At 31.6% G+C, this 24,847-nt stretch overlaps 6 protein-coding genes across 11 annotated transcripts; 4 read left to right on the top strand and 2 right to left on the bottom strand.

The window, feature by feature from the left end:
• The first annotated feature begins 933 nt into the window (after positions 1-933).
• LOC117220057 (uncharacterized) lies at positions 934-4,385 on the top strand. Of its 2 annotated transcripts, none has more exons than XM_033469709.2 (3): positions 934-1,125; positions 1,446-1,772; positions 1,979-4,385. In XM_033469709.2, the coding sequence occupies exons 1-3, from the start codon at positions 1,037-1,039 to the stop codon at positions 3,456-3,458; spliced, it is 1,896 nt and encodes a 631-aa protein (XP_033325600.1). In that variant the 5' UTR covers positions 934-1,036; the 3' UTR covers positions 3,459-4,385. The 2 variants fall into 2 exon arrangements, with proteins under 2 accessions (XP_033325600.1, XP_033325601.1); XM_033469710.2 differs by having other exon boundaries at positions 1,107-1,237.
• Positions 3,948-7,582, bottom strand: LOC117220055 (ribosome biogenesis protein BOP1 homolog). The gene is made up of 8 exons (XM_033469708.2): positions 7,332-7,582; positions 6,244-7,188; positions 5,495-6,173; positions 5,203-5,412; positions 4,822-5,099; positions 4,650-4,749; positions 4,376-4,571; positions 3,948-4,303 (listed from the first exon to the last, which is right to left on the bottom strand). The coding sequence occupies exons 1-8, from the start codon at positions 7,434-7,436 to the stop codon at positions 4,150-4,152; spliced, it is 2,667 nt and encodes an 888-aa protein (XP_033325599.2). The 5' UTR covers positions 7,437-7,582; the 3' UTR covers positions 3,948-4,149.
• A 722-nt stretch (positions 7,583-8,304) lies between these two features.
• On the top strand, positions 8,305-9,497 carry RpL14 (ribosomal protein L14). Of its 2 annotated transcripts, none has more exons than XM_033469645.2 (4): positions 8,305-8,385; positions 8,717-8,818; positions 9,001-9,195; positions 9,309-9,497. In XM_033469645.2, exons 1-4 carry the CDS (start codon positions 8,383-8,385, stop codon positions 9,456-9,458), a joined length of 450 nt encoding a protein of 149 aa, XP_033325536.1. In that variant the 5' UTR covers positions 8,305-8,382; the 3' UTR covers positions 9,459-9,497. The 2 variants fall into 2 exon arrangements, with proteins under 2 accessions (XP_033325536.1, XP_033325538.1); XM_033469647.2 differs by lacking the exon at positions 8,305-8,385 and adding an exon at positions 8,561-8,584.
• A 1,670-nt stretch (positions 9,498-11,167) lies between these two features.
• LOC117220125 (CAAX prenyl protease 1 homolog) lies at positions 11,168-15,191 on the top strand. Its single transcript, XM_033469810.2, has 6 exons — positions 11,168-11,344; positions 12,036-12,182; positions 12,850-13,053; positions 13,141-13,653; positions 13,718-13,861; positions 13,946-15,191. Exons 1-6 carry the CDS (start codon positions 11,222-11,224, stop codon positions 14,162-14,164), a joined length of 1,350 nt encoding a protein of 449 aa, XP_033325701.1. The 5' UTR covers positions 11,168-11,221; the 3' UTR covers positions 14,165-15,191.
• A 2,918-nt stretch (positions 15,192-18,109) lies between these two features.
• Positions 18,110-21,802, top strand: sage (salivary gland-expressed bHLH). Of its 2 annotated transcripts, XM_033469858.2 has the most exons (4): positions 18,110-18,323; positions 19,494-19,665; positions 20,493-20,693; positions 20,790-21,802. In XM_033469858.2, exons 1-4 carry the CDS (start codon positions 18,282-18,284, stop codon positions 21,206-21,208), a joined length of 834 nt encoding a protein of 277 aa, XP_033325749.1. In that variant the 5' UTR covers positions 18,110-18,281; the 3' UTR covers positions 21,209-21,802. The 2 variants fall into 2 exon arrangements, with proteins under 2 accessions (XP_033325749.1, XP_033325748.1); XM_033469857.2 differs by having other exon boundaries at positions 18,123-18,323; positions 20,493-21,802.
• On the bottom strand, positions 19,709-23,766 carry LOC117219963 (uncharacterized). Of its 3 annotated transcripts, none has more exons than XM_076524806.1 (2): positions 23,413-23,766; positions 19,709-23,338 (listed from the first exon to the last, which is right to left on the bottom strand). In XM_076524806.1, exons 1-2 carry the CDS (start codon positions 23,542-23,544, stop codon positions 22,544-22,546), a joined length of 927 nt encoding a protein of 308 aa, XP_076380921.1. In that variant the 5' UTR covers positions 23,545-23,766; the 3' UTR covers positions 19,709-22,543. The 3 variants fall into 3 exon arrangements, with proteins under 3 accessions (XP_076380921.1, XP_076380922.1, XP_076380923.1); XM_076524807.1 differs by having other exon boundaries at positions 23,418-23,558; XM_076524808.1 differs by having other exon boundaries at positions 19,709-23,351; positions 23,418-23,518.
• Positions 23,767-24,847: the final 1,081 nt, after the last annotated feature.

Here is a 24,847-nt window from a genome sequence, read left to right as displayed (position 1 = left end):
ATGATTTTACCAAAATTATCCACATTTTGCGCATATATTTCAGATTACATAGTATCAATATTCAGAAATCTGAATAGAACTGGTGCGAAATCTGAATCTAAACAAGTGATCAAGAGAGATAGAGCTACATTGTTTAAAGTCTAAATCGTTACATATTAGGTTGCTGTCAGATTTTCATGATCTGCAAATGTTTGTTGTTTATTGCATAACCTCCTTCACAGTCTTACTGTGTATTGTCAACATCATATTTTGTCAAAAAGAATTCTCTTCAAATCATGTCTTATGTTACCACAAAAAGTTTCAGAATTAAATAATCCAATAATTATGAAATTTTGTAACATTCACCTAATCTGTCACTAATAAATTTTCATTTTTTAAATCTTCTATAACCATGAAATATGAAACTTGTCAATGAAGGAACAACGCTATATTTGATATTTGCTAGTAGAGGTAGGTCACTGCAATTCGCCACATATACAAAATGGTCGACGACCTCCATTTCTCTTCCGTTTTTTTTAATCAACCCCGTGGACTTAGTTACTGTTCTTTAGGTCAATAGTGCCATGTTGCATTGAACACATCCTTTCTCTTAGAGCAGGGCTCGGAATTAATCTGTACATGACAAAAATTTTCGGAGACTGCTCTGAAATGTGCTACAGATTGATAGAGGAGAGGTCTCACAAATGGGATTGGATGATGCCACTCAAAACACATTTTAAAGCAGTCTCCGAAAATTCTCTATCTCTGTCACGTGCAAGTTAATTCCGAATCCTGTCTTAGAGCATGCAAGTCTTTCCTTCACTGAGGTCTTGGCTTTTCTGTACACGTGCCGTGTCTAGTACTACATGTGATCTAAGTCATTAGGCGACACTATCGCCTCTACATTCGCTTCTTCCACATTCAATTACAAACACTAAAAACCAGGGTTCTTCTTGTAGTATTTTCTTGATCCATGACCATGATAGATGCATTCTACATTCCACTTCATTCTATCCGATCTGACCGGTGATTTCGCTCGTGGGAGCAGTTCGAAGTTATGGATTTGGCTTGTCAAAATTCGGATTTTAATGCTAAATATTTGCTTGGTCAATTAAATACAGCCAGAAAAGAAATAAATAACTTAAGGTATCGTCTGACTTCTTTCATTACACTATGTCTTTATAAATTCAATGAATTATTTAAAAAGATATCAACAAGTTCTATTCACAAACTTGGGTGTGTGTATGCTATCGAATGTGTACGTATGTGAATGCTTTAAATAATATTTGAATAATACAGTAGAATATCATATACCTACAACAACATATATACATAAGCAAAAATTAATATTTCTAAATTCAAATAATTAATACACATCAATATTGAGTTATCCTTATTATAATATTTAAATTAGATTAATATACTTTTAATATTAAGTTATGTTGTATTGTTTTGCAATATTACAGACAGCAAATAAAAACTCTCCGTTATATACACGAAAAAGATGTTGATACCATAAAGCGTCTGTTAGAATCATATAGAAATGGAGCATCAATATCTTCTGAAGCAAAAGTTATATCCTTAGATGACGTTAAACCTAGCACTAGTGCAGATGATGATGCAATAAAATTAAAACCAATTGGTATAATATCCACATGGTTTCCTAGTAAACGTGGTACTCCCAGGCAGACCGGAATTTGTGGAGAAGTACCAGGGAAATTATTGTTGTATAATTCAATATACACTAATCCTGATCATGCTCTTGAAGGATTACAAGACTTTTCACATATGTGGTAGGTAATAGTGTAAGCCATTTTTTGTTTTTTATGGGTGGAACCATCTAATACATCAACAACTGCTAAAATGGAAGATTAATCAAATTTATGAAGATCGAATTTATGGTTTCTTCAGAATATTAAACATCTTTGAACCACTGTTCATAGATACTTGTTAATGGAAAATTAGCAAAGAACTAATTCATCTTTATTTATATTTACAGGGTTTTATTTTACTTTCATAGAAATGAATCAACACATATTCGGGCTAAGGTTGCACCACCAAGACTGAATGGTACAAAAACTGGCGTATTCTCCACAAGATCCCCACATCGTCCATGTCCTATTGGTTTAAGTTTGGTGAAGATCACAAGAATAGAAAATCATACAATTTACTTTGAAGGTGTAGACATGGTGGATCAGTCACCTGTATTAGATATAAAACCTTACATACCACAATATGACAGTCCATTCTCTTTTGAGAAATTCAATAGTGCACCACAGGAATCTAACATGAGTAATACATTTGGTTGTATAGAAGAGAGTAGTAATTTAAGTAGAAGTCCAACCTTCAATACAAACATCGATCTTGCACATGAAACAAGAAGTTTACTTTCAGACTCCTACTATAGAAAGAATACCAATGAAACAAATCAAGAGGCAGATGTTTCTAGAGATGAAGAAATTGCTTTAAGATTACAAGCAGAAGAATTTCAAAGGAATTCAAATTTTGAGAATTATAATAGCATGAGACATTTTTCTGAGTTAAGCGACATTAATTTACATAATAGTACTCCATTACAACATAATGTTGACGTGACTGGTATACACAGAACATATCACTCTTTGTCTGATGTTCCAGTTGATGCAAGAACAAATATGAACATATCTTCTGAACAAAATGCACTTTCGTCAAACTTAGAACAACAATCGGAAAATATAGTAGATATAAGTAATAGATTACAAAATACTAATATAAGTAGTCGCACTAACGTCGAGCCCACATATGCTCCAAGAAGCATAGGACCCAACTATATAGAAGCACACGCCTCTCGCTCTAGACTTCTAGATGGAGCAGATGGATCAAGTACTGTATGCGGCACCGATTTAGATTTAATTTATAGGCGATCATTGAATGCAAGAATCGACAATTCACCTATAAGAATGGGAATCCGGGAAGCTCCTGATGGAGAAGAGGGTTTGGAGTCGCAAACGCTTGTCCCTTCACAAAGCTTGCCAAACGTTGAAGTTGCAAGAACTACGTCAATCAATAACTTACAGGACCCTACAGATACAAATTTAGCTGTTTTCCCTGAATCGAGTAGCATTGAAATCAGAGAAACAGAAGCTAATTATTCTTCGGAAGTAAGAATTCCAGAGTGGATATCAAGACCACGTACACCTTTGTGCGTGAAATTTAATGATCGGGCTTTGATTCAATTGAATGAAATTTTAGGATCCAAGATTAATGACCAAAAGATAGCAATTGAAAATGTACTTCGCGAAGATCCTAGATCTGTTTATTTGAGACAAAGATGGGGCAGTCAATTTTATACTTTCTTAATTCATGATTTACACATTACTTGTAGATTCGACGATAACAGAGGTGTAGTTACTGTTTTTCAAGTTAGACATGCCGGTCGAATTTGTGAATGTGGAGAACCCGAATGGCAATGTTTGGGTCATTCTCCACCTCCCTCATAGTATGCTTGTGTCGGTACATGCAATACATATGTAATGTATGCATGTATGTTGCTAATAATGTTAGCTAATTGTACTCATAAATTTATTAATAGTATTCTAAGAAATGCGAATTTTTAATTTATAGAGCTACAGGGTGTTTCCTATTTCATGAAATCCAACAATTATCATTCCATAATTATTAATTAAAAATTTGTATTATTATCAAATTTAACGTAAACTTTGTTCATATTAATTGATATTTACAGCTGAAATATATTTATTACTTCGTGCAATACATATTTGAGATTGTCTTGTACATGAATCATGTTTATTAATGACATTACAAGTTGAAATAACAATATACTTTTTTCTAAGACAGTAAGGAACTAGTCTTACATTTTCTGTGTTTGATTACCTAGTTATAATGAATCTTGCCAATAATATTGTACATAAATAGATAAAGGTTTTTTCTTTGATTGTAGAGTATTTATTGTAGAATCTTCTACAAACTTTCGTATTGTATAGCATTTTATTGTAATAAAAATGTTCCTATACATTTAATAACGTATTACAAACTTTCGCACAAAAATAAAATCGATCGTAAGAATTAGTTTTTAACGTTTATCCTTTGATAGAAAATTTTTGTAAAAATTTTATAATTTTATTTGCACAACAAAATATGCTAATTAAAAATATAGACACAATATATGATTCAAGTATACATTCTTATCGTTGAATCCGCACCAGCTGAAAATACCCATGGTTGAATGGAATGAAACATTACATCCAAAATACCAAAATCATTGTACGATTCGTGATCACATAATCGTTTTAGTGGTACAATCAATGGATTTTGCAGTAAATCACTAAAATGTATATTAAAATAAATAATATATAGCCAATAACAATGTGAATTAATTACTAATAAATAATCTTACTTGTACACCATTCCATGAGAAACAATAAGACCTCTATCATCTGCACCAGATGCAAAAAGTGGATATCGCTTGTGAAATGAAACTCCCCTTACACCTGTACCATGTAAACGTAATGTTTGATAAGGCTTTGTACTCAAATCAAGGTCAAACCAAAGCATTTTGCGATCGTAAGTGCCTACTAAAATATTATCGCCTCCTAAAAATATATAAATAAAAATTAAACATACTATTGGAGATTAAAGTATATTACTTAGATACTTTCAAAACTGTTTACCAGGATGTATTGCCATTGACGATATCCATTGTGAATTAGATAACAATTTTTTAATCATTTCCTGTTTTACTAAATCATATATTCGTACATTACGCTGAGTCTGCAATTGTTTTATTAAGATTATTAAACTGTGGCTTTTATATTTTTATATATATATCTAAGTTTCACTTACCGCTACAAACAAATATGGCCTAATTGGATGGAATAAAACACATTGTATTAGACCTTTTGCCTTAGTGAAAGGGATTTGAGACCTTCGTTTTGATAATTGATTTATTAAAACAGATCTGTTTTGTCCATCGGGCATGACAGTGGCAAAATAGTCACCTTTACCATGCCACGTTACTTGTTTAACTATTTTAAAGTGATTTAGAACCATCTTGATGCCATTTAACATATGTTCTCCTTCTGCTTGTTCCCACTGTACAGCAGTTTTAACTCTATCACTAACTGATGCAATAAAAAGCACAATATTAACATAAATCTCACCTTTGTATTACTATTAATAATTTCAAAATTATACTATGTATTATAAATACATGTAAAATTATACCGATAACATCGCTTTGAGGTATTATTTCCAGTAACTGGTCAGTTTTGCTATTAATTAAGCGATCTCCTACTCCAGGATTTATTAAAAGAACTTTTTGATCTGCTGCCACTGCTATAAGAGACAATGATTGATTTGGACACCAGGCTACAGATCTAATTACTCCACCACAAGCCACTGTTTTGACACATCTGCCTGTTGCTATTTCCCATACTGCAAATTAACAATATTATATATTATGAAATCTTCCATCCAAGAATTATATTAACAGTCCATAATATCAATAAAACTTTACCTTTTAGGTTCATATCATCACTACCAGAAGCAATATATTGTCCTGCTGGCTCTATAGAGATACTTCTGACCATGTCTGTATGTCCCTTAAATACCATAGACATTGTTGTAGGGAATGGTTGTAAATCTTTTGGACTAGGTAACTGTGGCACCAATGCTTCAGGTTCTATTGTCAATCTCATCTTCAATGCTCTGGGACACAAATACAAATCGAGGCACCTTTGGAATCTTTCTTTAATATATTTTGGGTAAGCAGGAACTTCACGAAGTGAATTATATTTTTCAGGAATAAAATGTAACTTTCTCTTCCATGGTGTCGTCTGCAACTTATTCCATTCTTTTAGCTCCTTTTTGTCAAATAGATACTCTGGTGGAGGATTATAACTTTCTGCATGTCCAGGTAAATGCCTCTTCGGTGCTGGAATATGTTTATGAATTCTACGCATTTCTTCAGCTTGATCATCTGATTGCCATAACATATAAAATTTTGGTTCATTCTTCTTCTGCTGTCTTTCTTTCTCTAGCTCCGTGGTTGATTTTATCCAACCCATTTTTAAGGCATGAACTAACTTCGATATCTTTTTGGCTTCTGGCTTAGATGGTAAAAATGAACGTTTATGTTCAGGAAATTTACGAACTGGCATCTTCATCACTTCTGAAGTAAACCATTCTACCCAGGGCTGTAATAAGAAAAGTACATGATAAATATAGTCTTTCAATTCTTATTATATTATTATAATCTAAACTTACAGCATATTCATCAAAAGTTACATCAGGAACTTTTTGTCTTTGAATTCTTGTAATCAAATCTATATCTGCTTCACTTAATATAACATCCTGTCCAGTTTGTGGATCTTTTATGGTTCTCCAAAAATCAGGATCGTCCATTCTTTTCAAGAAATTATCCAACTGATCACCTTTTTGGGGCTTTATAATTTTCTTACCATCCCAATCATACCCAATGTGATCATAGTCATCATACCACTTCATAGGTATGTTTCCAACAGTATTTCGAATATCTTCTTCATCTGAACTATCGTATTCATATTCATCTAGTTTTGGAGCTACTGTTGGTACAGTGCTACTAATGTTTTTACTGCTTGTACTATCAGCTACATTTTCTTTACTATTTGTTTCTCTAGATTTTATTAAATTCTGTATCGATATTTTATTTATTTTTTGGTTTAAGTTCTTTGACTGTACATTCTTTTCATGTTTTACTGTATCTTGCTGCAAAACTTTTGAAGAAACTGACTTATTTGATGCATTTATTTTGTTTGTAGAAGACTTGTCTGTCTTATTATACTTTGATGTAATACGCATATCTGTGTTTTCTACTATGAATTTGCCACCTTTCAATTTAGACTTACTGTCCTTCGATATAGCTTTAGTACTGGAAATTTTATTTTTCTTTGCAGGGTCATCATTTTTCTTTTCCAAGGTATCATCCACATCTTCTCCTTCTTCTTCATCAGACGTATCTGCGTAATCAGTTTCAGAGTAATCTTCATCCGAATCAATATCATCTGAATCAGTTTCAAAACTTAAATCATCTTGTTCGTCACCTGACTCAAAGACAATTGGATCTTTCTCGGTATCAGAGTCAGGTATATCTTCATTTTCATTAATTTCTTCATCCGAACTTTCATCATTATTATTTACTTCAGCTTGTAATAAATTTTCAGTACCTGAATCCTAAATGATTGTATTATGTTATTACAGTAGAAAAAAGATATAATCGTTGAGTGTAGGTATGAATTAATTGTAATAAAATTGACTGAAGTCACACTTTTATAAACTTCTATTGGAATATACTAGTAATAATATAAAAGTTTTACCAGTTCTTCTTCAGATTCATATTTAATTGATTCTTTTTCCGTTTTATTGTTTTCAGCGTTAAAGTTCTTTAGCTTCCTTTTCAAATGCTTTTTCTGTTCTTTCATTTTTGAGTTTCATATGTACACAAATAACAAGGAAGGTTAGTTGATCTTCACGTGCACTGAAAGATTCTGAGTATATGCCATTCGTGACGTCACAGATGAGCAGTAGGGTAGAGGGCAGTAGGATTGCCAGGGATGCTCTCACGTTGTGCTTGGTCGACAAGTAAGTCGACTATACTACCCTCTACCCCAACTCTGTTGAACTGCTCATCCGTAACTTTACAGATAGAGTCACATTTGTGACATTTGAGTGACATTTGAGAGAATGCACGACGACGATGCTCGAGCCCACCACTGCTGTACAGTAATACGTCTGATTTTACACGATTTTTCTATCTCCCTTTTGTAAGCATTGCCACCATTTTACTGCGCATCCAATCCACAGTGAATCCTGTCTTAGCATTCAATCGTCAGCCAATCAGAACATAACAATTTCCTATTCTCGCTAGAGAATAGAGTGCGCTGCGGCCGGATAGTCTTGCAGATACCTTAGGTACATATCCACATATGTATCACTGTATTCTGTTCCATAGTAATTCATTTTAACTGAATAAAAGAAATTTAAATAACTTAAATGTAAAATGTAAATGTGAGCAAAATAAGAATATGAATTGTAAAGAAACAGAAACAAGAAATCTAATTTTGTAATTAAGCAACAATTTTTAATGAATATTTGATTTAAATTAATAGGAATACATCTTTACAGTTTGAGCTCGGAAACAGAAGTCATCTTTTACTTCTTTACAATTAATTTTTGTTTATTATAATTTCAAGTGTGGAAGATAGATAGTAAGATTTCTGTATGAAGTAATGTTAAAATTCTTTTGTTGAAACTTGTCCTGCACTGAAAATAGGAGCATAATAATAGGGATAAACTTCTTTCAACGGTTGGCACCATTGGTATTTCATGCTGTTATAAGCTGCATTGGTCTTTTGCTTCCGGTCAATCATGGTGAGTGAAGTATTGTTTTAAATTTCATCATATTACACTTAGAGTTTGTAGTATTGATACAAAAGTTATTGTTTTTATAAAGTATCTTCGTTTAGGTTAAATGTCTCTCCATTTATTTCATCTATTTCTTGCACTCATTTGTAAAGTTTGAAATATTATTCCACATAACCTAATAATTACATCGGTTTTACACCACATGGTAGGAATATTTATGACTTTGTAAACGAATGTGTATATATCTCTTATTATTAAAACAAAGTTTAGTATATGAGTTATAAGATTGTTATCAATTAATATTTGAGTAAAGAAAGATGTTTTTATTTTTAAACAGCCATTCCAAAGGTTTGTTGAATCCGGCCGCATTGCCTACGTGAGCGACGGCCCCTATCAGGGCAAACTCGTAGCAATTGTAGATGTCATCGACCAAAATCGGGTAAGAATATTTACTTTCTTTTTATTACTTAATGTATTTAAAGTTATAATGATGATCCAGTTTTATTGATAGGAATTGCCGGCTGATACTTGATGCCAAATACTGCAACTGATATTAACTATACTCGTTTTTATACAAACCAATAGAGTAAACTTTGTATTATAGTATTAATTAATTTTTAGGTTTTGGTTGATGGACCTTCATCACATGTACCACGTACTGGAATGAGGTTAAATCAACTCCATTTAACTAAATTCCGTATTCGTTTCCCATATACTGGATCCACCCGTGTTGTACGCAAAGCATGGGAATCAGCAAACATCGATGAACTTTGGAAACAGACTATGTGGGCAAGGAAGGTTGAAGCTAAGAAAAAGGTAACTGTAACAGTATATTTTGGATTTAATTATTTTAATTACCCTGTTATTCTATTTAGCAGCATAATTATTTAATGGTTTATAGCACTATACAGAACATTTCTCTCTTTCAGCGCTTGGAACTTAGTGACTTTGACCGTTTTAAGTTAAGAAAAGCCAGACAAATTCGAAACAAGTTGAGGACTAACGTATTTTACAGATTAAAAAAGAAGGTAAAAGGAACCAAGTCTGCTGGTGCAAAAAAAGACGTTGAAAAGAAGTAATTTTTTACCTTATGAAATAAATACAAATTTATCTTATAACAGTATCTTTGTTTTTATATACCTTTAATTTTTAACAATCTTACAACAAATAAGTGGACTATTTGTAAAATAATATTTAAACAATTGATTCAGTAATATTTTATATTTGTACGTTATTTATATTTAATATTTTTATCATCAGCAAGAAAAAACGAAAAATTTATAGGCAAGAGCGTTATTGAAATATATAATCAATCTGTCTTTTGAACCACGTGACATAATCGCGCTATTTGCACGTAACTATAAATTACGTAGAGAAATTGCATACTGTATACACTAACTGCGGAATAGTGTTAGACAAAAATTTAATGAACAGTTGAGATTAAATTCGTACTTTACCATTTAACACGTTTCAATTTTAATTGTCAATTGATTTATTAATTTATGATTAACTACTTTTAAAAGCCTTTGGTTTCATTTTATGTTTTTCCTAGTCATAAGTCGATACAGTTAATAATAAAATTAGAGCAGAACTAACTGCGTAGAACAAATGACAGTTTCTTTTAAGCGACGATTAATGTTTTCCTTTGATTAAAGACTTTAGTTGATATTTGAAGATTATTTTTATTTCTTGATTAAATTAATCGTCGATATCCTACGATTAATTTTCTTTAATCAATATGTAACGATTTATTTAATGAATCCGTTGAGTCAATCGTTTAATTATCTTTTTTAATCAGAAGTATGATACAAACAAACAATTTTTGTGCTCAAATCAGTGGTGCAAAAAATCATTTTTATAAATTTATATAAAATGCATATAATAATAATATAAAGATATACTTTCGTATTCGCGTATCAACTGCAACTATTATTCTTTACTTTTAAAAAGTTTGTTAGTTGATAGACATTTTTTTATCAGTGTCCAATTACACACCCAAAGTGGGAGGGGGGGGGGGGCGTAATCCAGTACCGTTTAAATCTAACGAATCAATGCCCAAATGAAGGACTCCAATTTTCTTATTGGCTAAGAAGGAAGCTAGAAAAAGATTCAAGACTCCACAAAAAACGTCAGACTTTACTCAGAGATTATAGAGTACGCATCTTAGAGTTCAGAAAGTAATTTTCCAAGTAATTTTCTCTCGCTATATTTTCGTTTAATTTGTTCTCAGTTAAATTTTTCACGAATAGAGAGCGCTTTGGCGCTCCACGGGCATCTGAACCACAGGAGATCATTACTGCCGAGTATGTAGTTCTAAAAGCCCTAGCGTGCACATCTAAGGGAATGGCTTGCCAGTGCCATCTATTCCCACACAGCACAATATGGCTGAAATATTGATCTGCCCTCGCGTTCGTTTTATAGTCCCCGTCCACAAGTCCAGTTTATGCTCAATCCTTTATGTTTAGGTTGCTTTAGGTCCATGAGTTTATTATAATAAAGTACCGCAAATACGCTGGACTGGGTGGTCGAGAATCCTATGGGGCGAAAAGTGCAAGTCGAATATCGCGCTACGTGTTTCAGATGGAGCACCAAGCATATGGATGCGCGAAAAGAGTGAGATCGCAAGCACGATAAAGTGAGACAAGCTACATTGGTCGTCGATATGACTTATTTCGCTTGTGGTTGTGCTGATATTGTGCTCTCTTTCTCACTTGCCACTCCCTCTCTTTGTCTAAAACCGTGAGGGCAGCACTGTACAGCTGTGAAGCATCACCAATCAGATTTCTCTACCTTCCTCATTCTTCTAAGCTAGTTGCTTCCGCTTCGCTTACTACGGTGAGGCATGACTGTACTTATTAATATAATGAATAACTTCGCAAAATTAATCAGCGATTACATATTATATGAAATCTTGGCACTAATATGGCTGCTTTATCTGTGGAACATTTATTTAAACTTTCGTCAGGTGAATTATCTTTAACCTATATTTTCTATATATTCTATTAACATGTAGCGTTGTACATACAATATCTTTAATGAAATTAAAGATATAACATAATTTTGTCTAAAAATTGTTTGGTATGTGGTAAATGTTTACAATTTAATGTTTAAATACATTACTTCTAAGCATATTACCATTCTGTAACTATTCTATTAATATTATAAATATTATATTAATTGACTATTACAATGTCACTAATTTTAAATAACTACTAATTAAAAGTGATTTATTTGCACTTTGTTTAGCTCAGATCAAGAAATACAATAAATTCTCACTAATTGATGTTCGGATTGTGCACACAAAAATGGACAATTTGAGAAAAGAAGATACGATTATTCGAGCCTTGCGTCTCGCTTTTATACTTGTTGACAATCGGTAACTATAAAAACGGGCCGCAAGCTCGGATAATCGTATCTCCTCTTCCCAAATTGTCCACTTTTGTGAACAATTTCAGCGTCAATTGGGGAGAATTTACTGTATTATCATACTGTAAGTAAAAATGTAGTCTTTTATTTACAAATTAATATCATATTAAAATTTTGAAAAAGTTAAAATTTTTAAAAGTTGACATTGAAATTTGTATTATTTTTATATTTACGAAAAAATAATGTATAATATAATTTTATGTAAATTTCACTAAATTAATTTTCTTTAGCGAAATTTGATAAAAAAGTTGGTCGAACCACCTCCGGCTGTTGATGGTATTATGACAAAAGATGTCTATGATAAAGCACGCCTTTATCATATGGATAAATTAAATTTTGATGATTTTTCGAAGACCTATATGCATTTATTTACTACGGTATGTATATTTATTTAATTTTTATAATGTATACACAATATGAAAGTTTGAACATTGCAATCAGGTACATGAAACTGATATGATTTTGATACCAGTAGTGTATTAATAAGGCTGTACCAAAACGAATATAATACCGAAATTGCTACTGTATCGAAATGTATAAATTTTTTCTTCTGATGGGAGATATAAATAAGATGATTGATTTTATAAGCAATATGTTTATAAGTCTTACTAATTTAATTATACTCTAATATAAAAACGTAGATATAATTTAATATAACAAAATATAACATAACTACAGTCACAAGAAAGGACATAATATTTTGTTTGTTCTCATTCGAGCTTAGTGACTGCTGAGTAACCGCTAACTTGTAATATCGTATTCATCTCTATTTACAAACATAGTATATATATTATCATAAACATAGTCTGCATACCAGTTCTAAATATGTGCTTGAAAATACTTTAGAAATAATAATAAAATAGGGAAACCAAAGAAGTTATTGATAAATATATTGGTATTTTTACACAATAACGATATGGTGTAATACTGGTATTTTTGTATATTGGTTTCTATAAAGGTTTCAAAGATACAACCTGGTAGAAGGCCCTGATTGGAATGCAGAATAAAGAATTGAAAATGATATATAATTTTATTCATTTGTAGGTTTTCCTATTAATGTTTGGTTATCATCATTTTTGGCAATGGAGCATTGATTTAGGAAAGCACTTTGGTCTCACTCGTGAAAATGAAATTCTAATAAGTGCTATTTGTATGTTTCTTATATGTGTGGGTTGTACCATTATTGGTTTACCATTAGTGGTATATCATACGTTTGTTATAGAACAAAAACATGGGTTTAACAAAGAGGTAAACAAATTAAACATTCTCCTATGGTTTAAACAAAATTTATAAATGGTCTGTTATCCAATTTTTTATTGTATTTATTGCTTTCAGACACCATTGTTTTTTATCAAAGATCAGCTTCTTAAGTTTCTTGTAGTACAAGCTATTGCCACACCTCTTTTATGTGTTGTAATATCAATTGTACAGAATGGAGGAGATTATTTCTACCTTTATGTTTGGATTTTCTCAATCATTGTTACTCTCTTCTTGATGATTCTTTATCCAGAAGTTATTGCACCGATCTTTGATAAATATACGCCCTTTCCTGATGGAGAATTGAAGACTAAGATTCAAGAACTGGCAGCTTCAGTAGAATTTCCACTTTATAAGTTATTTATTGTTGAAGGATCTAAAAGATCTTCACATAGCAATGCATATTTATATGGCTTCCATAAGAATAAGAGGATTGTATTATTTGATACTTTAATAAAAGAGTTTTATAAACTAGGAGAAGGTGAAACAGAAGCAAAAGGATGTGAAACAGATGAAGTGTTAGGAGTATTAGCACATGAATTAGGACATTGGAAATACAATCACATATTAAAAGGATTTATGTTTGCCCAGGTTAGCTGTGCATTTATTTTAATCTTTTAGTTTGATATCTTACATTTATTTTGTAATTTTACAGGTGAGCTGCCTGGCAAGAGTGCTTGTGTATGCTAAACTTTTAGATTATGAACCAATATATATGGCTTTCGGCTTTATGGACTCCAAACCTACTTTCATAGGACTTCTAATCATCACCTTGTATATTTTAATACCATTTACAACAGTAAGTTTACGTTTTTTCTTTATAATTGTGTAACACTTTTAATTCTTCTGCATTGAAGATATGTTTAATGATATTATTTTTCAGTTATTAGAATTTGTAGCAGGAATAATAGGAAGAAAATTTGAATTTGAAGCAGATAGATTTGCAACAATTTTAGGACATGGTGAAGCGTTAAAAAGATCATTAATTAAGTTACAAAAGGATAATCTTTGTTTTCCACTTTTTGATAAATTATATTCATGCTGGCTGCATAATCATCCTCCATTACTTGAAAGACTGGAAGCTATCGATAAAGAAAATTGATTATATAATTAATTTTTTGTAAGAATAATTACATCATATTGTATAATCTTTTAAAAAAGTAAACCCGATATCGATGTTACTCGATTGATTGACTAAAAATTCAGTTCCAGATAATGTAGATTTATTTTTTAAGATACTCTAGCTTTACAACTTATAATGTACTTATTATAGAAACAATTTCAATTGATATCCTCGATTTAAAATCGTAAAGATTCCGAGTAGTCACTTTAATATATTACATGGAATTAAATTGCTATATGTATATCTAAAGTAAACGATCAGCACTGATGTGTTGAATTGTGGAAGATACGAATTGTATTGAGGACTATAAAATTTTAGACCAGATATGCATATTTAAACATTCAGCATTTATAACAATATGTAAAAGTGTGCAGTAGTGTGTTTTTTTAGATATTAACAAAATAAAAATTATGATTAACCTTTTTAACTTAAGAATAATGTATAATGTATTCAAATAAGCACAAAATATTTAAGATAGCTGTGCACATATAAGTATAAAGTTTTTTTTTGTATATTAAAGAATTTTGTTATATATTTGTATCTCTTCATCCTTTGTTACTACCATATAGTTCTTAATTACAAAAATATAAACTGTACGAACATCGGTGAACAACTGGGAAGCAGGTGATATTACATGAAAAAACAAATCGACAGTAAGGAATAGAATTTTTTCATTTGAGGTTTCGTTGTCGAGAAAATCGACTTCGAATATTTAGTGAATATGCGTAGATGTATGGTTCAGAATCTCGAAATACACAATCCGTTTATATAAAAAAATATACAGTTACATTTAAAGAAAAAAACCAAGGTCACCTTGAAATGTTTAGGTGGATATCTCGTCCATCCAAAAAATATTTTCGATCATTATAAGATGTTTCTTTCGAAACAGGGTAAGTTTCATTTGACAGTTAGTTGATCTTTTTTATCAGTCACATTAACAAAATGTTTAGAAAACAAAATGTATTTTTTGTCTCATGCTTAGAAATAAAACATACAAATATATATACACAGTGTCCAATTACCACTACGTACGATTATCTCCAAAACTATTCGTTATTAGAAAAAATGTTTCATACGAAACTTGTTCTATTTCGAACGTTTTCTGCAACTATTGAACAAGCATGTTAGCATTCCGTACATGTATACATATATTTCAAAAGCGACTTTCTTAAAAGTTAACATAATACATGCCAAAAATAATATAAATTTTTTATTATAGAGAGTTACGAACTTACACTGTTAATTTAAATCCATTGTTTTGTACGCAATTTGTATTACCCCTAATTTTAGACCAATTAAATAAACCACCAATGGTTTTGTACCTAATTGAGTCAGCAAATAATAACAAAATCATAAAATTTGTATTGATTCGATTAAAAATAGACTTCAATTTGAAAACCTAGTGACAACTTTAAATTAAACTTCACTCTGTCGGCTGTACCTTCTTACAATTTGTCGAATAATTTTCAGTTTAAAAACGTTGTTCGCTCGTTTCACTTTTCACGTATTGAAAGGAATTATTAGGGTTACTTACTATATCGAACTATGTAATGAGAGAGATTACTATACAGATAAATTGAAATTTTGGTTTTTGCGTTTTAAAGAAAATTTTTATCATAACTTAAATTTTCTGCTGTGAATGTGTTAAGTATAGTGGGTAGTCATGTTTAAATTTTAATCGCACTAGCTTTTATTTTGGCATTTAATAGTTTTCGAATTACATAAAAAAAGTATGCTCATTGTTAATTTGAAATGAGCGCACCTGTTTTCACTTTTGTATGAAAAGAGATTTGGCCAATTTAACCTGCTCCATTTCTCTTCATTCGCTAAAACAACTTCTCGCTGTTTTTCTATTACATATGACCTCCAAAGTATCTGCTTTAATTATGACAAATAAACAAATTTGTTATATATTTATTATATATATTAAATTACAATTTGAATGCTGTTGAATATGGTGAGTATCCTGCAGGGTTTGTTTTTTTGTTCACTCCTGCATTTTTCTTAGAAACAAATTTTAACTGTGACCTTCAGTTCTGAAGTTCAAGGTCATTTGACGATCATGTCATTGTGCATATTTAGATGTATTTATTCATGTGCTACGCGATACAATATGATAATACGATAAAATGTGTATAATTATTTAAAGAAACATCGATCACCTTGAAACTACAAAAAAAACAAGCCTTTGATGACCTTGATCGATAATCTTGAAATCTCGAAAGATATGACCTTTAAAAAAAGAACAATTTGGAACACAACATATGTTTCTTTGAACCAAACAATTTTTTCCTTAAGCATTTCCGCGTATCATTAGCGGCAGCAAGGATATTGCTTTGTAACAGAATTACTGAGGCATCTTATATATGCATGCTGAAAATTTCATTAAAATTGGTTAATGTTGTTATAAGCTACAAATACACGCGAGACATACAACTTTTCAAAACTTTCGAGATTTTCACATCTCTTAAGGCCTGTAGCTCGTACCAACGTTAACTAATCTCGCTGAAATTTTCAATATACATATAAGATATCGAGCTCTACGAAACATATTGTTTAAATTTGGAAAAACATAATTTTTTAATTTTGTTATCATTCGAACCAATTGTAAATATTTTTTAAATAATTGTCTAGTAAACTAGCGAGTACACAACATCGTAAAAAAGTTGCAACTATTTGGTCCAATTTTTAAAAATTTGTGATGTTTTAAAGAGTTTCCAAATATTAGCGTTACTCATTATATAATGATTTTTGTTCGTTAGTGCACGACACAATGATCTTAACAAACGCTCAGTTTCTTTGCCTGTAAGAACCGAGAATTGGTCATTAATCTGGAATTTTCGAAAGGGAGATCAACACTAAAAGGACTGGATCCTGAGCTGATACCTGAAAATCAAGAATAGAGGTCCTAAATAGATCCTCTACCTCTATTTTAGATTGATTTGTTCAATAATATCATACTTTCGCGAATGTCTAAGAGTTTTCGACTTTACTTTGACATAATTTCCTTATTATTTAAAATCTGACTTCGTTTTATAATATTGTATATAATATTGTATTATTGCTTAAGGATAAAAATAAAAATTGTTTAAGAAGCACGATATTGACAACTTTCTCCAAATATCGGCCTTTTGCTTACAAAGCTAATATAACGTGATATCAATAACATCAAATCTTACAGATATAACGTACATATTCACTCTCTTCGAACGCTACTGAGCATAAGTTGCGGAGATGTTTAAATATTTTGTCCATAAAATAAAGGCACTCAATGTAGCGTTTTTTTTAGATCTTCTTAATAATTACATAGTTGAAATATTGTCGCAAAATCTTTATATAACGCAGCCTGTTCCGCTTATCATCAATTATTTTACATAGATACCGAATGACAAGACAAAATTCATGGGATAGTTGTTTTTATAGAAAAATATACGTATCTTATTACCAATTGTTCTTGCTTACGTAGATATTAGTGAAATCTAATTTTTCTAAGAATATAGATTTCAGTGCATCTCTTTGAATTCGACGACTATTCTTTATGATCTGTATGTACATGCATGGGGCCAGCTTATTAGTATTTCCATCGGGCAGGCGTCTATTATGTTTCGATGTTTGTATTCCCACTTTTATTCCGATCATCCCAGAGGTTCTCATACGTAGTCGCAAGGACAATCCAGTGATCACTCGACCAAGTCGCGATTTATTATCGAAATTTCAATAATTTAAGTATCTCGACACGATGAAAGGCGTTCCTTTCGGTCAACAATTTCAAGCGGAATTAATGTATAAGGAATTGAACTCATTGATAACACAAGCTGATCCAGACAGATCTTAAGTCTCTTTCGCCGTAAATTGAGTGCCTCTGTCGGAACACCTGAATACTTAATAAATGGATAAAATTAACATTAATAACGACTGTCTGTGACCGATCCACATCTTATCCGACGACAAACGCATTCGACAGTCCTGCGTGGTATATGCCTTAGGAAAGTTTCTCACAGGACAGGATAGATCAGTTCTTTTACATTTGTATAATTACTTATATCTTCGGTGTGATTAGGTATTTTATTAATTGTTAAACGATTCGTTCGCCAATATGGACCTAGAGGAGTATACTAACGAGCCGCTGAGAAACGAGGTAAATTTAACATATTTCAACCCCCTATTAACCCTTTGCAGTCGAAGCTATTTGAATTCGAAATCCAAAACATGATTTCTGATCTACAGTATTTCTATTTTATATAATTTATTGCGATTCATGCGTATGAAATTGAGCCTGTTGGCAAGTACAATGCAATTTTAATAGTTTTTTTTTAAGTATAAAAGAGTCTGATGCTCTTAGAATGATTTTGAAAAATAGTATACCAAATTTTAGTGGCGCCTCAGAGTCGCCATTCGAGTGTAAAGGGTTTTAATAGAAGTTTAAATTTAAAGCAGAGTTCGAAATACGACGGGTGCCCTTCGTCGTTAAAAAATATTTGTTCGAATTTATACATTTCGTTCGATAAAACATCCGTTCCTGTGAAGCTTTTACGCAAAGTGTTCTTACTTTCAGTAAATGTTTCTGTAGAACAGGTATTTTGGAATCTGTATATCAAAAGTTCTATGGGAACAAATTCTTTTAGAACGTTTATTAAAAAGAAGTTTCGATAAAGTAAATACAACACCGAATTATTACATACTAGAGTTATTTAACAATATTATGTAATATTGTTTACAAATTAAACAAACGGGATAAAAATCAAACATGTGCGTTATCATTCTTTTAGAAATATTGAATAAAGAAATCAATTTAATTTTACAAACAAAATATTGTTTAAATTTATTTCAATTTATTTCGATTATTTTTATAATCATTCGATAGAAACTAAACAGTATTGAAATGGCATGTTCAATGTTAACTCGCGTAGCAGGATCGCCATGAATAAACTAATACTGCTTTGTGAAGATACGTTTTATATTTCATCCTTTTCCAATAATCTAAGAAATTATTTTCCAAATTATTGGAATAACAAAATATCTATTCCTTTATCTTCTAATTTTATTAATTCCAATCAAACCAAATCTTTTAATCCCAAAAATTCTTTTATATCTGTTCACAATTTATCAGAATGTATAATATGAGAACTTTTTCCAAAAAGTGTCACATATAATAAATTCTCTTTGCTCTTAAGAAAAAGTTCCGCAACTTTTTCGAACCCCGATTCAAAAAATTCTTATTCGATTTTTCATTAAATTTAACGATGTTTTGTTTAAAAAAAGAATGACTATTTTTCGTGCCAAATAAAAGGGGAATCATATTTTTTAGTCGGAGAACGATAGCAATAATGAAGATTGTGACCGTTCACCGGTATTGTTAGATCTGGACAAGAACTCTAAATTGCAACAACAAGAAATGCTGCAGCAGAAAGACAGTTCTCCAACCAAGTTACCACCGATCAATCACTACTTGCAGAGTCAACTAATTGGAAACGAATCAGGTATTTGGAAATATTCACTCTCGGACAAAAATATAACTCGCTGTAAGAATTATATCATTTCTTTTTATTGAATAATATAAATTAAATTATGAGATTAAGTACATTTATTCAAGTGGTCTTCAGAAAAATATTCTGATAGAAAAAATTTGTATTCTTGCACAGTTGACTTATTACTTCATATAAAGAAAAGGTAAATATTGCAAATAATCAAATGCAAATGATAGCCCATTTGTTATGAAATAGGTGGATGGGAACGAGTGAAACGATTGTGGTTAATGTTTAACGCTAAACCTTTCGAGCCAGATAATGATCGTTTTCACAGTGTTTGTTTAAAAAATGCTGAATTCTTAATTCAATCATACATTATGATAAAAATGGAGGGAGGTCTAAATAAATACAGTTTTTTCGTCATTATAAAGCAATACGCGTTAATTATGTTTAAGACTCGGTAGGCTTAATGTTAATACTTCCTGACAATCCAGGTTTAGATTTAATTACCGTAATCGTTTTTCTCGGAAGTGATTTATATAGATATTACATAAAAGTACACTATATTACACTATAATAACACTGTTCGAAATCATTGACATTTTCCAATTATCTTCTATTTTGGTACACGAGTCCGTCCGGCAAGAATGTCCCATCAATGTTCTATAATGTTAAGATCCGGAGATCTTGTTAGACATTCCAAAATTTGCATTTTTTAACTAGAAGAGTATGCTTGTACCGGTTGGGCGCTATGATTAGTGGACGATATTTTTATGTAAAAGTGTGCCGTATAATAAATATGAAAACCGTATTCAGACGATACGAATATTTCATTGCAGAAGATTCAAGCATACCGCGGCAGCAAGCGGCAAGGAGAGGATGGCAGCATCGAAATTTCGAAGATCGCCAACAGAACGGCAATCGTGTGTTTGTGATAAGAGTGCCCGAACCAGAAGTGATTGCTAGTCATCCGCACTTGGAAATTCTTCACGAAGCGAACATTAAATCTGTACAGCGTGAATCGTCGCAAACCGAAAAGGGTGGGATTCAAGCATTCCTTAGAAGAAGAACGCGAAACTATGCAAACGAAATATCGTTCCACTCCAATGTTAATCTAGTCGGTGCTTCGTTTTCAGATTACAAAAAATCTGCTTGCGACCGGGAACGAACGAGGATGAGAGACATGAATCGCGCGTTCGAACTTTTACGGTCGAAATTACCAATCTGTAAACCACCCGGAAAGAAACTGTCGAAAATAGAGTCGCTCAGGCATGCCATAACTTATATCAGGCATCTGCAGAGTCTCTTGGAACCACAATACAACTATGTTCCGAACGTGCCTGAAAGGAGTTATTATTCTGCTGGTACACCCGTTACAACCACCGCATCTTTTGACGTACAACACCCAACTCGATGGGAATCGTTTGCTTACTATCGCTATGATTATTATACTCCCTTCGCAACCCCGTGCCCATCAGCACTACCTTCCCCTATTCATCCGCGAATAACATCGGAACCAGACGAACGACAGTTTTCGCAAGATCTACGACATTGATGCTCTTCCTCCAAGAATCGCTATGTTTCATAACATTTGCAAATTTGCGAAATGCAGAAACACGTTTTCTTGGAAGACATTTTGAGTACGGTGATTGACATTTTTTTTATTGTTACAAGCTTTGTAATAACAGAACCCTACTTAGAGATTTCGGGGCCCGGAACAAGTCCGATCCTTAGAAAAGTGTATACAGAGTGTCCCAAAATGATGGGACTCTCGGGAAATGAGAGGTCCCTCAGGTAAATTGAAGTAACTTTTGGCGCGAGGCGGCCGAGCTCGCATTTCGTTGGTCAGTGTTTTTCGTTAATAACACGCAAACAAAGCTGCTGTTTGTATTTACACTACGGAAAAAGTTGCTTCAAATGACCTCTTATTTCCCGGAGGTAACATAATTTTGGGACACCCTAGTATTAAAAATATATGCAATCAAAAATAGATAATTGTACCTCTGTAACAATTACATTCGTTTACTTTTTGTCAAATGTAGAAGTAATTAATACTAAATGCAGGGCTCAGCGCAAGTGCGCCGTTTGCCGGTGTTAAGAGTGCGGTTCTGTATAATATAATCTATAAAAATAGACATTTTCAAAGAAATCTGCAGTATCCTCATCACTCTCTACAATCGTTTTACATTAAATATATATATAAATTATGTTTAATTTTATTTTAAAAGTTTTTGCAATTATTAAGAGTTACAGTGTTGAAAAAGAAGAGGCGTTATCTAGTTAAAAATTCTACCGAGTCTAGATCTTCAACATCCCACGAAATATGAATTTTTCGACTAATACGATTTCATTTATTATATCAGTTTTATTTCGCACTGCTTTAAATAAACGCTATTCAATGATGATTGTAATTGTGAATCACATGTGATGCACGGTACAATGAATGTGTTAATTTTCAAATGTGTTATTTATGTTACGAAATATAATTAATTCTAATAAAAATTATTCTTATGTGCGATTTATATATATATATATATATATATATATTGATTATTATTTAATTATAATTATTAAAATTTAATATGAAATTATGTTATTTTATAAAATATTTCTCATAAATAGTGTAAACGAAGAACAACGTACCATGATTACGCTCTATGATTCGTACATACGTTTTTCAATGATCCATTATACATGATTTCTCATAAGTTCATAATTCGTCACTTATGTAATATAATTTTTTTGCATAAATCTTTTTTTATATGCAATTCCTTAATTAAAGATAGATCATTTTAATAAATTATGATTAAATTCATTATTTATATGAACAATATAAATAAACAACATTTAATTATTAATTACACTTGTAGTGTAAATATAAAAGAATCTGCTAAGAAAATATTTCTTCTTCTGAATCAGATTCTTCAAATTTTAAAATTCTTGTTGACTGTTTAGACTCAGAAGTACTACTTTGATCAATTTGTATAATTTTATTCTCTTCTTCCATAAAATTTTGTTTAACTTTTATATCGTCACTTGTGCAATCTTTACTAGTAGATGGTTGTGGACTAGTACATTCAATCATTATACATTTTTTGCTTACACCATGCTTGCTTTGTTTAGTGTTTTGCATAGATACAGAATTCTTATTATCAGTAGATTTCCTTTTCTTATGTTTTTTCATACCTTCTTCATCTGACTCTTCATTCTCATCAGTGGAAGCATCAAAAACTGAACCTTCAGTGTTTTCTTCCTGTTTCACACTACATTTCATTTCCTGTATCTTTTTCTTTTTGGAATTTAAAAGTAATAGAAACTTTTTATACAAATCCAATTCCATAGCAGACTTAGTTGTTAGCATTTTATCTATACATAATTTCAATTTCTCATTTTCTTTTATTAATTCTTCATTTTTTTGTTCTATATTGCTTAATTTTTCCTGAATACCTCGATAAAACTGTAGAGATTGTTTGAAATTTTCTGAGATCATTTTAATGTCAGAAACTGGATTTAAATCAATCTTTCCAAGAATCCATAAATTATTTTTCCATTGTAGAGTTGTATTATCAATAAGAAATTGAATTTCTTTACATTTCCCACAAAATATTTCCTTAGTTTCTTGTACATATCCTTCAAAAGATTTGGATAATTGATCACAAAAATATTGTATATCTTTGGTATCCATCTGTATCGTAAAACTGTTTACAGTAAAAGAATACTAAAAATATAAGTAGTTTGATTATAAAAATGTATACAGACCTTACCATTTAATGGTATTATTGATGATTCTAATAGTATTACTTCGAAATGTGAATTAAGCCATTTTATATGAAGTGTATAATATTTTTCATCCGTTTGATTAAAGATTTCATATGTATTTACATTTGTCATTGTTGAAATATTTTTTATACAATAAAATAAAAATAAAAGGAAAATAATCTTATATTCACATTGTAAAAGCGTATAACATATTAAAATATTAATTATTTATTATGTCAATATAACTAACATCTTTTACAAACAATTTATAGTTTTCTTTTTCTTGAGCATTTGTAGGTTAAGTCAGGAGAGGAACAAACTGGTTCATTTTCGGAGTGGTGTTTTGGCTGCCATCTATAGTACGTATAAACTTTTTACGAACTAAAATTCCATATCGCGGTCTAGATGGATGGGGTAATTCAATTTCTGGATTTTAGAGCCAGAATGTATTAAGTCGATTTTTTAAAAATTGTCATCGTTAAAAAACTGAAAAAGAAACGGAGAGAAACGAACAAATTGTTATTTATTTTTTTACTAAGTACCACAATTATAACTTTACATTCGTATTTTATTTTTTCTATCACAGAGATGAAATTGCCGTTGATCCACGCTTGCGCTCATTATAAAACAGTGTTTGGTTGTTTGATGTGCTCGCTCAGATGCTCAGGATCACTCACAATCACTGACAATCACTGATAATCGCTGACAATCATTAATGGCGTCGTCATAGGCCATAAGCATAATTTACGAGGGTGCTACCGTATTATATTTTACGACAAATGGCGATAAGAGGGAAATTCAAATGTGAGATGTAATGTTATGGTCATATGTAGTTGTATATTTCGCGAAGCCTATGCCTCCCTGACCAGTGTAGTCACGAAAAGTTATTACGCAAGGAGTGGGGGGCAGGCAAAGCATGCGCAGGGAGCCTCACACAGCGACGCGGCTTATGTGACTGCATCCGCGTCGCCCAAACTTGGGTAGGTATAAAAATAACGGTACAGTCAAACCTGTTTTTGTGCGGTCTTTTTTATGCGGTAGGGACCGCAGAAAAACCGCACAAAAAAGATCGCATAAGAAAGACCGCACAAGAATAGATTTGAGTGTACAAGGTACAATTCAATGCAATAGGCCATTTGGTAGACGCGCCGCGCCGTCCACGCGTCGTCTGCCTCCGCTCCTTGCGTAACCACTTTTCCTGAATACACTGATCTTAGCCAGTGTGCTAAGATTGCGAAGCAAATTGGCACAGGTGACTCGGGATGGAGGTAGTACAGTAATGTCTCTCTAATTGACGCTCAGATTGGCCACAAAAATGGACAATTTGGGAAGAGGAGATACGATTATTCGAGCCTTGCGGTTTATTTTTATAGTTATAAATTGTCCACAATTATAAAAACGAGCAGCAAGGTTCGAATAATCGTATCTCTTCTTC

The sequence above is a fragment of the Megalopta genalis genome, chromosome 10 (assembly GCF_051020955.1).
Source record: "Megalopta genalis isolate 19385.01 chromosome 10, iyMegGena1_principal, whole genome shotgun sequence".
NCBI classification, from domain to species: Eukaryota; Metazoa; Arthropoda; class Insecta; order Hymenoptera; family Halictidae; genus Megalopta; species Megalopta genalis.
Note: the sequence above shows the minus strand (reverse complement) of the source record. Positions and strands in the feature narration are given on the sequence as shown.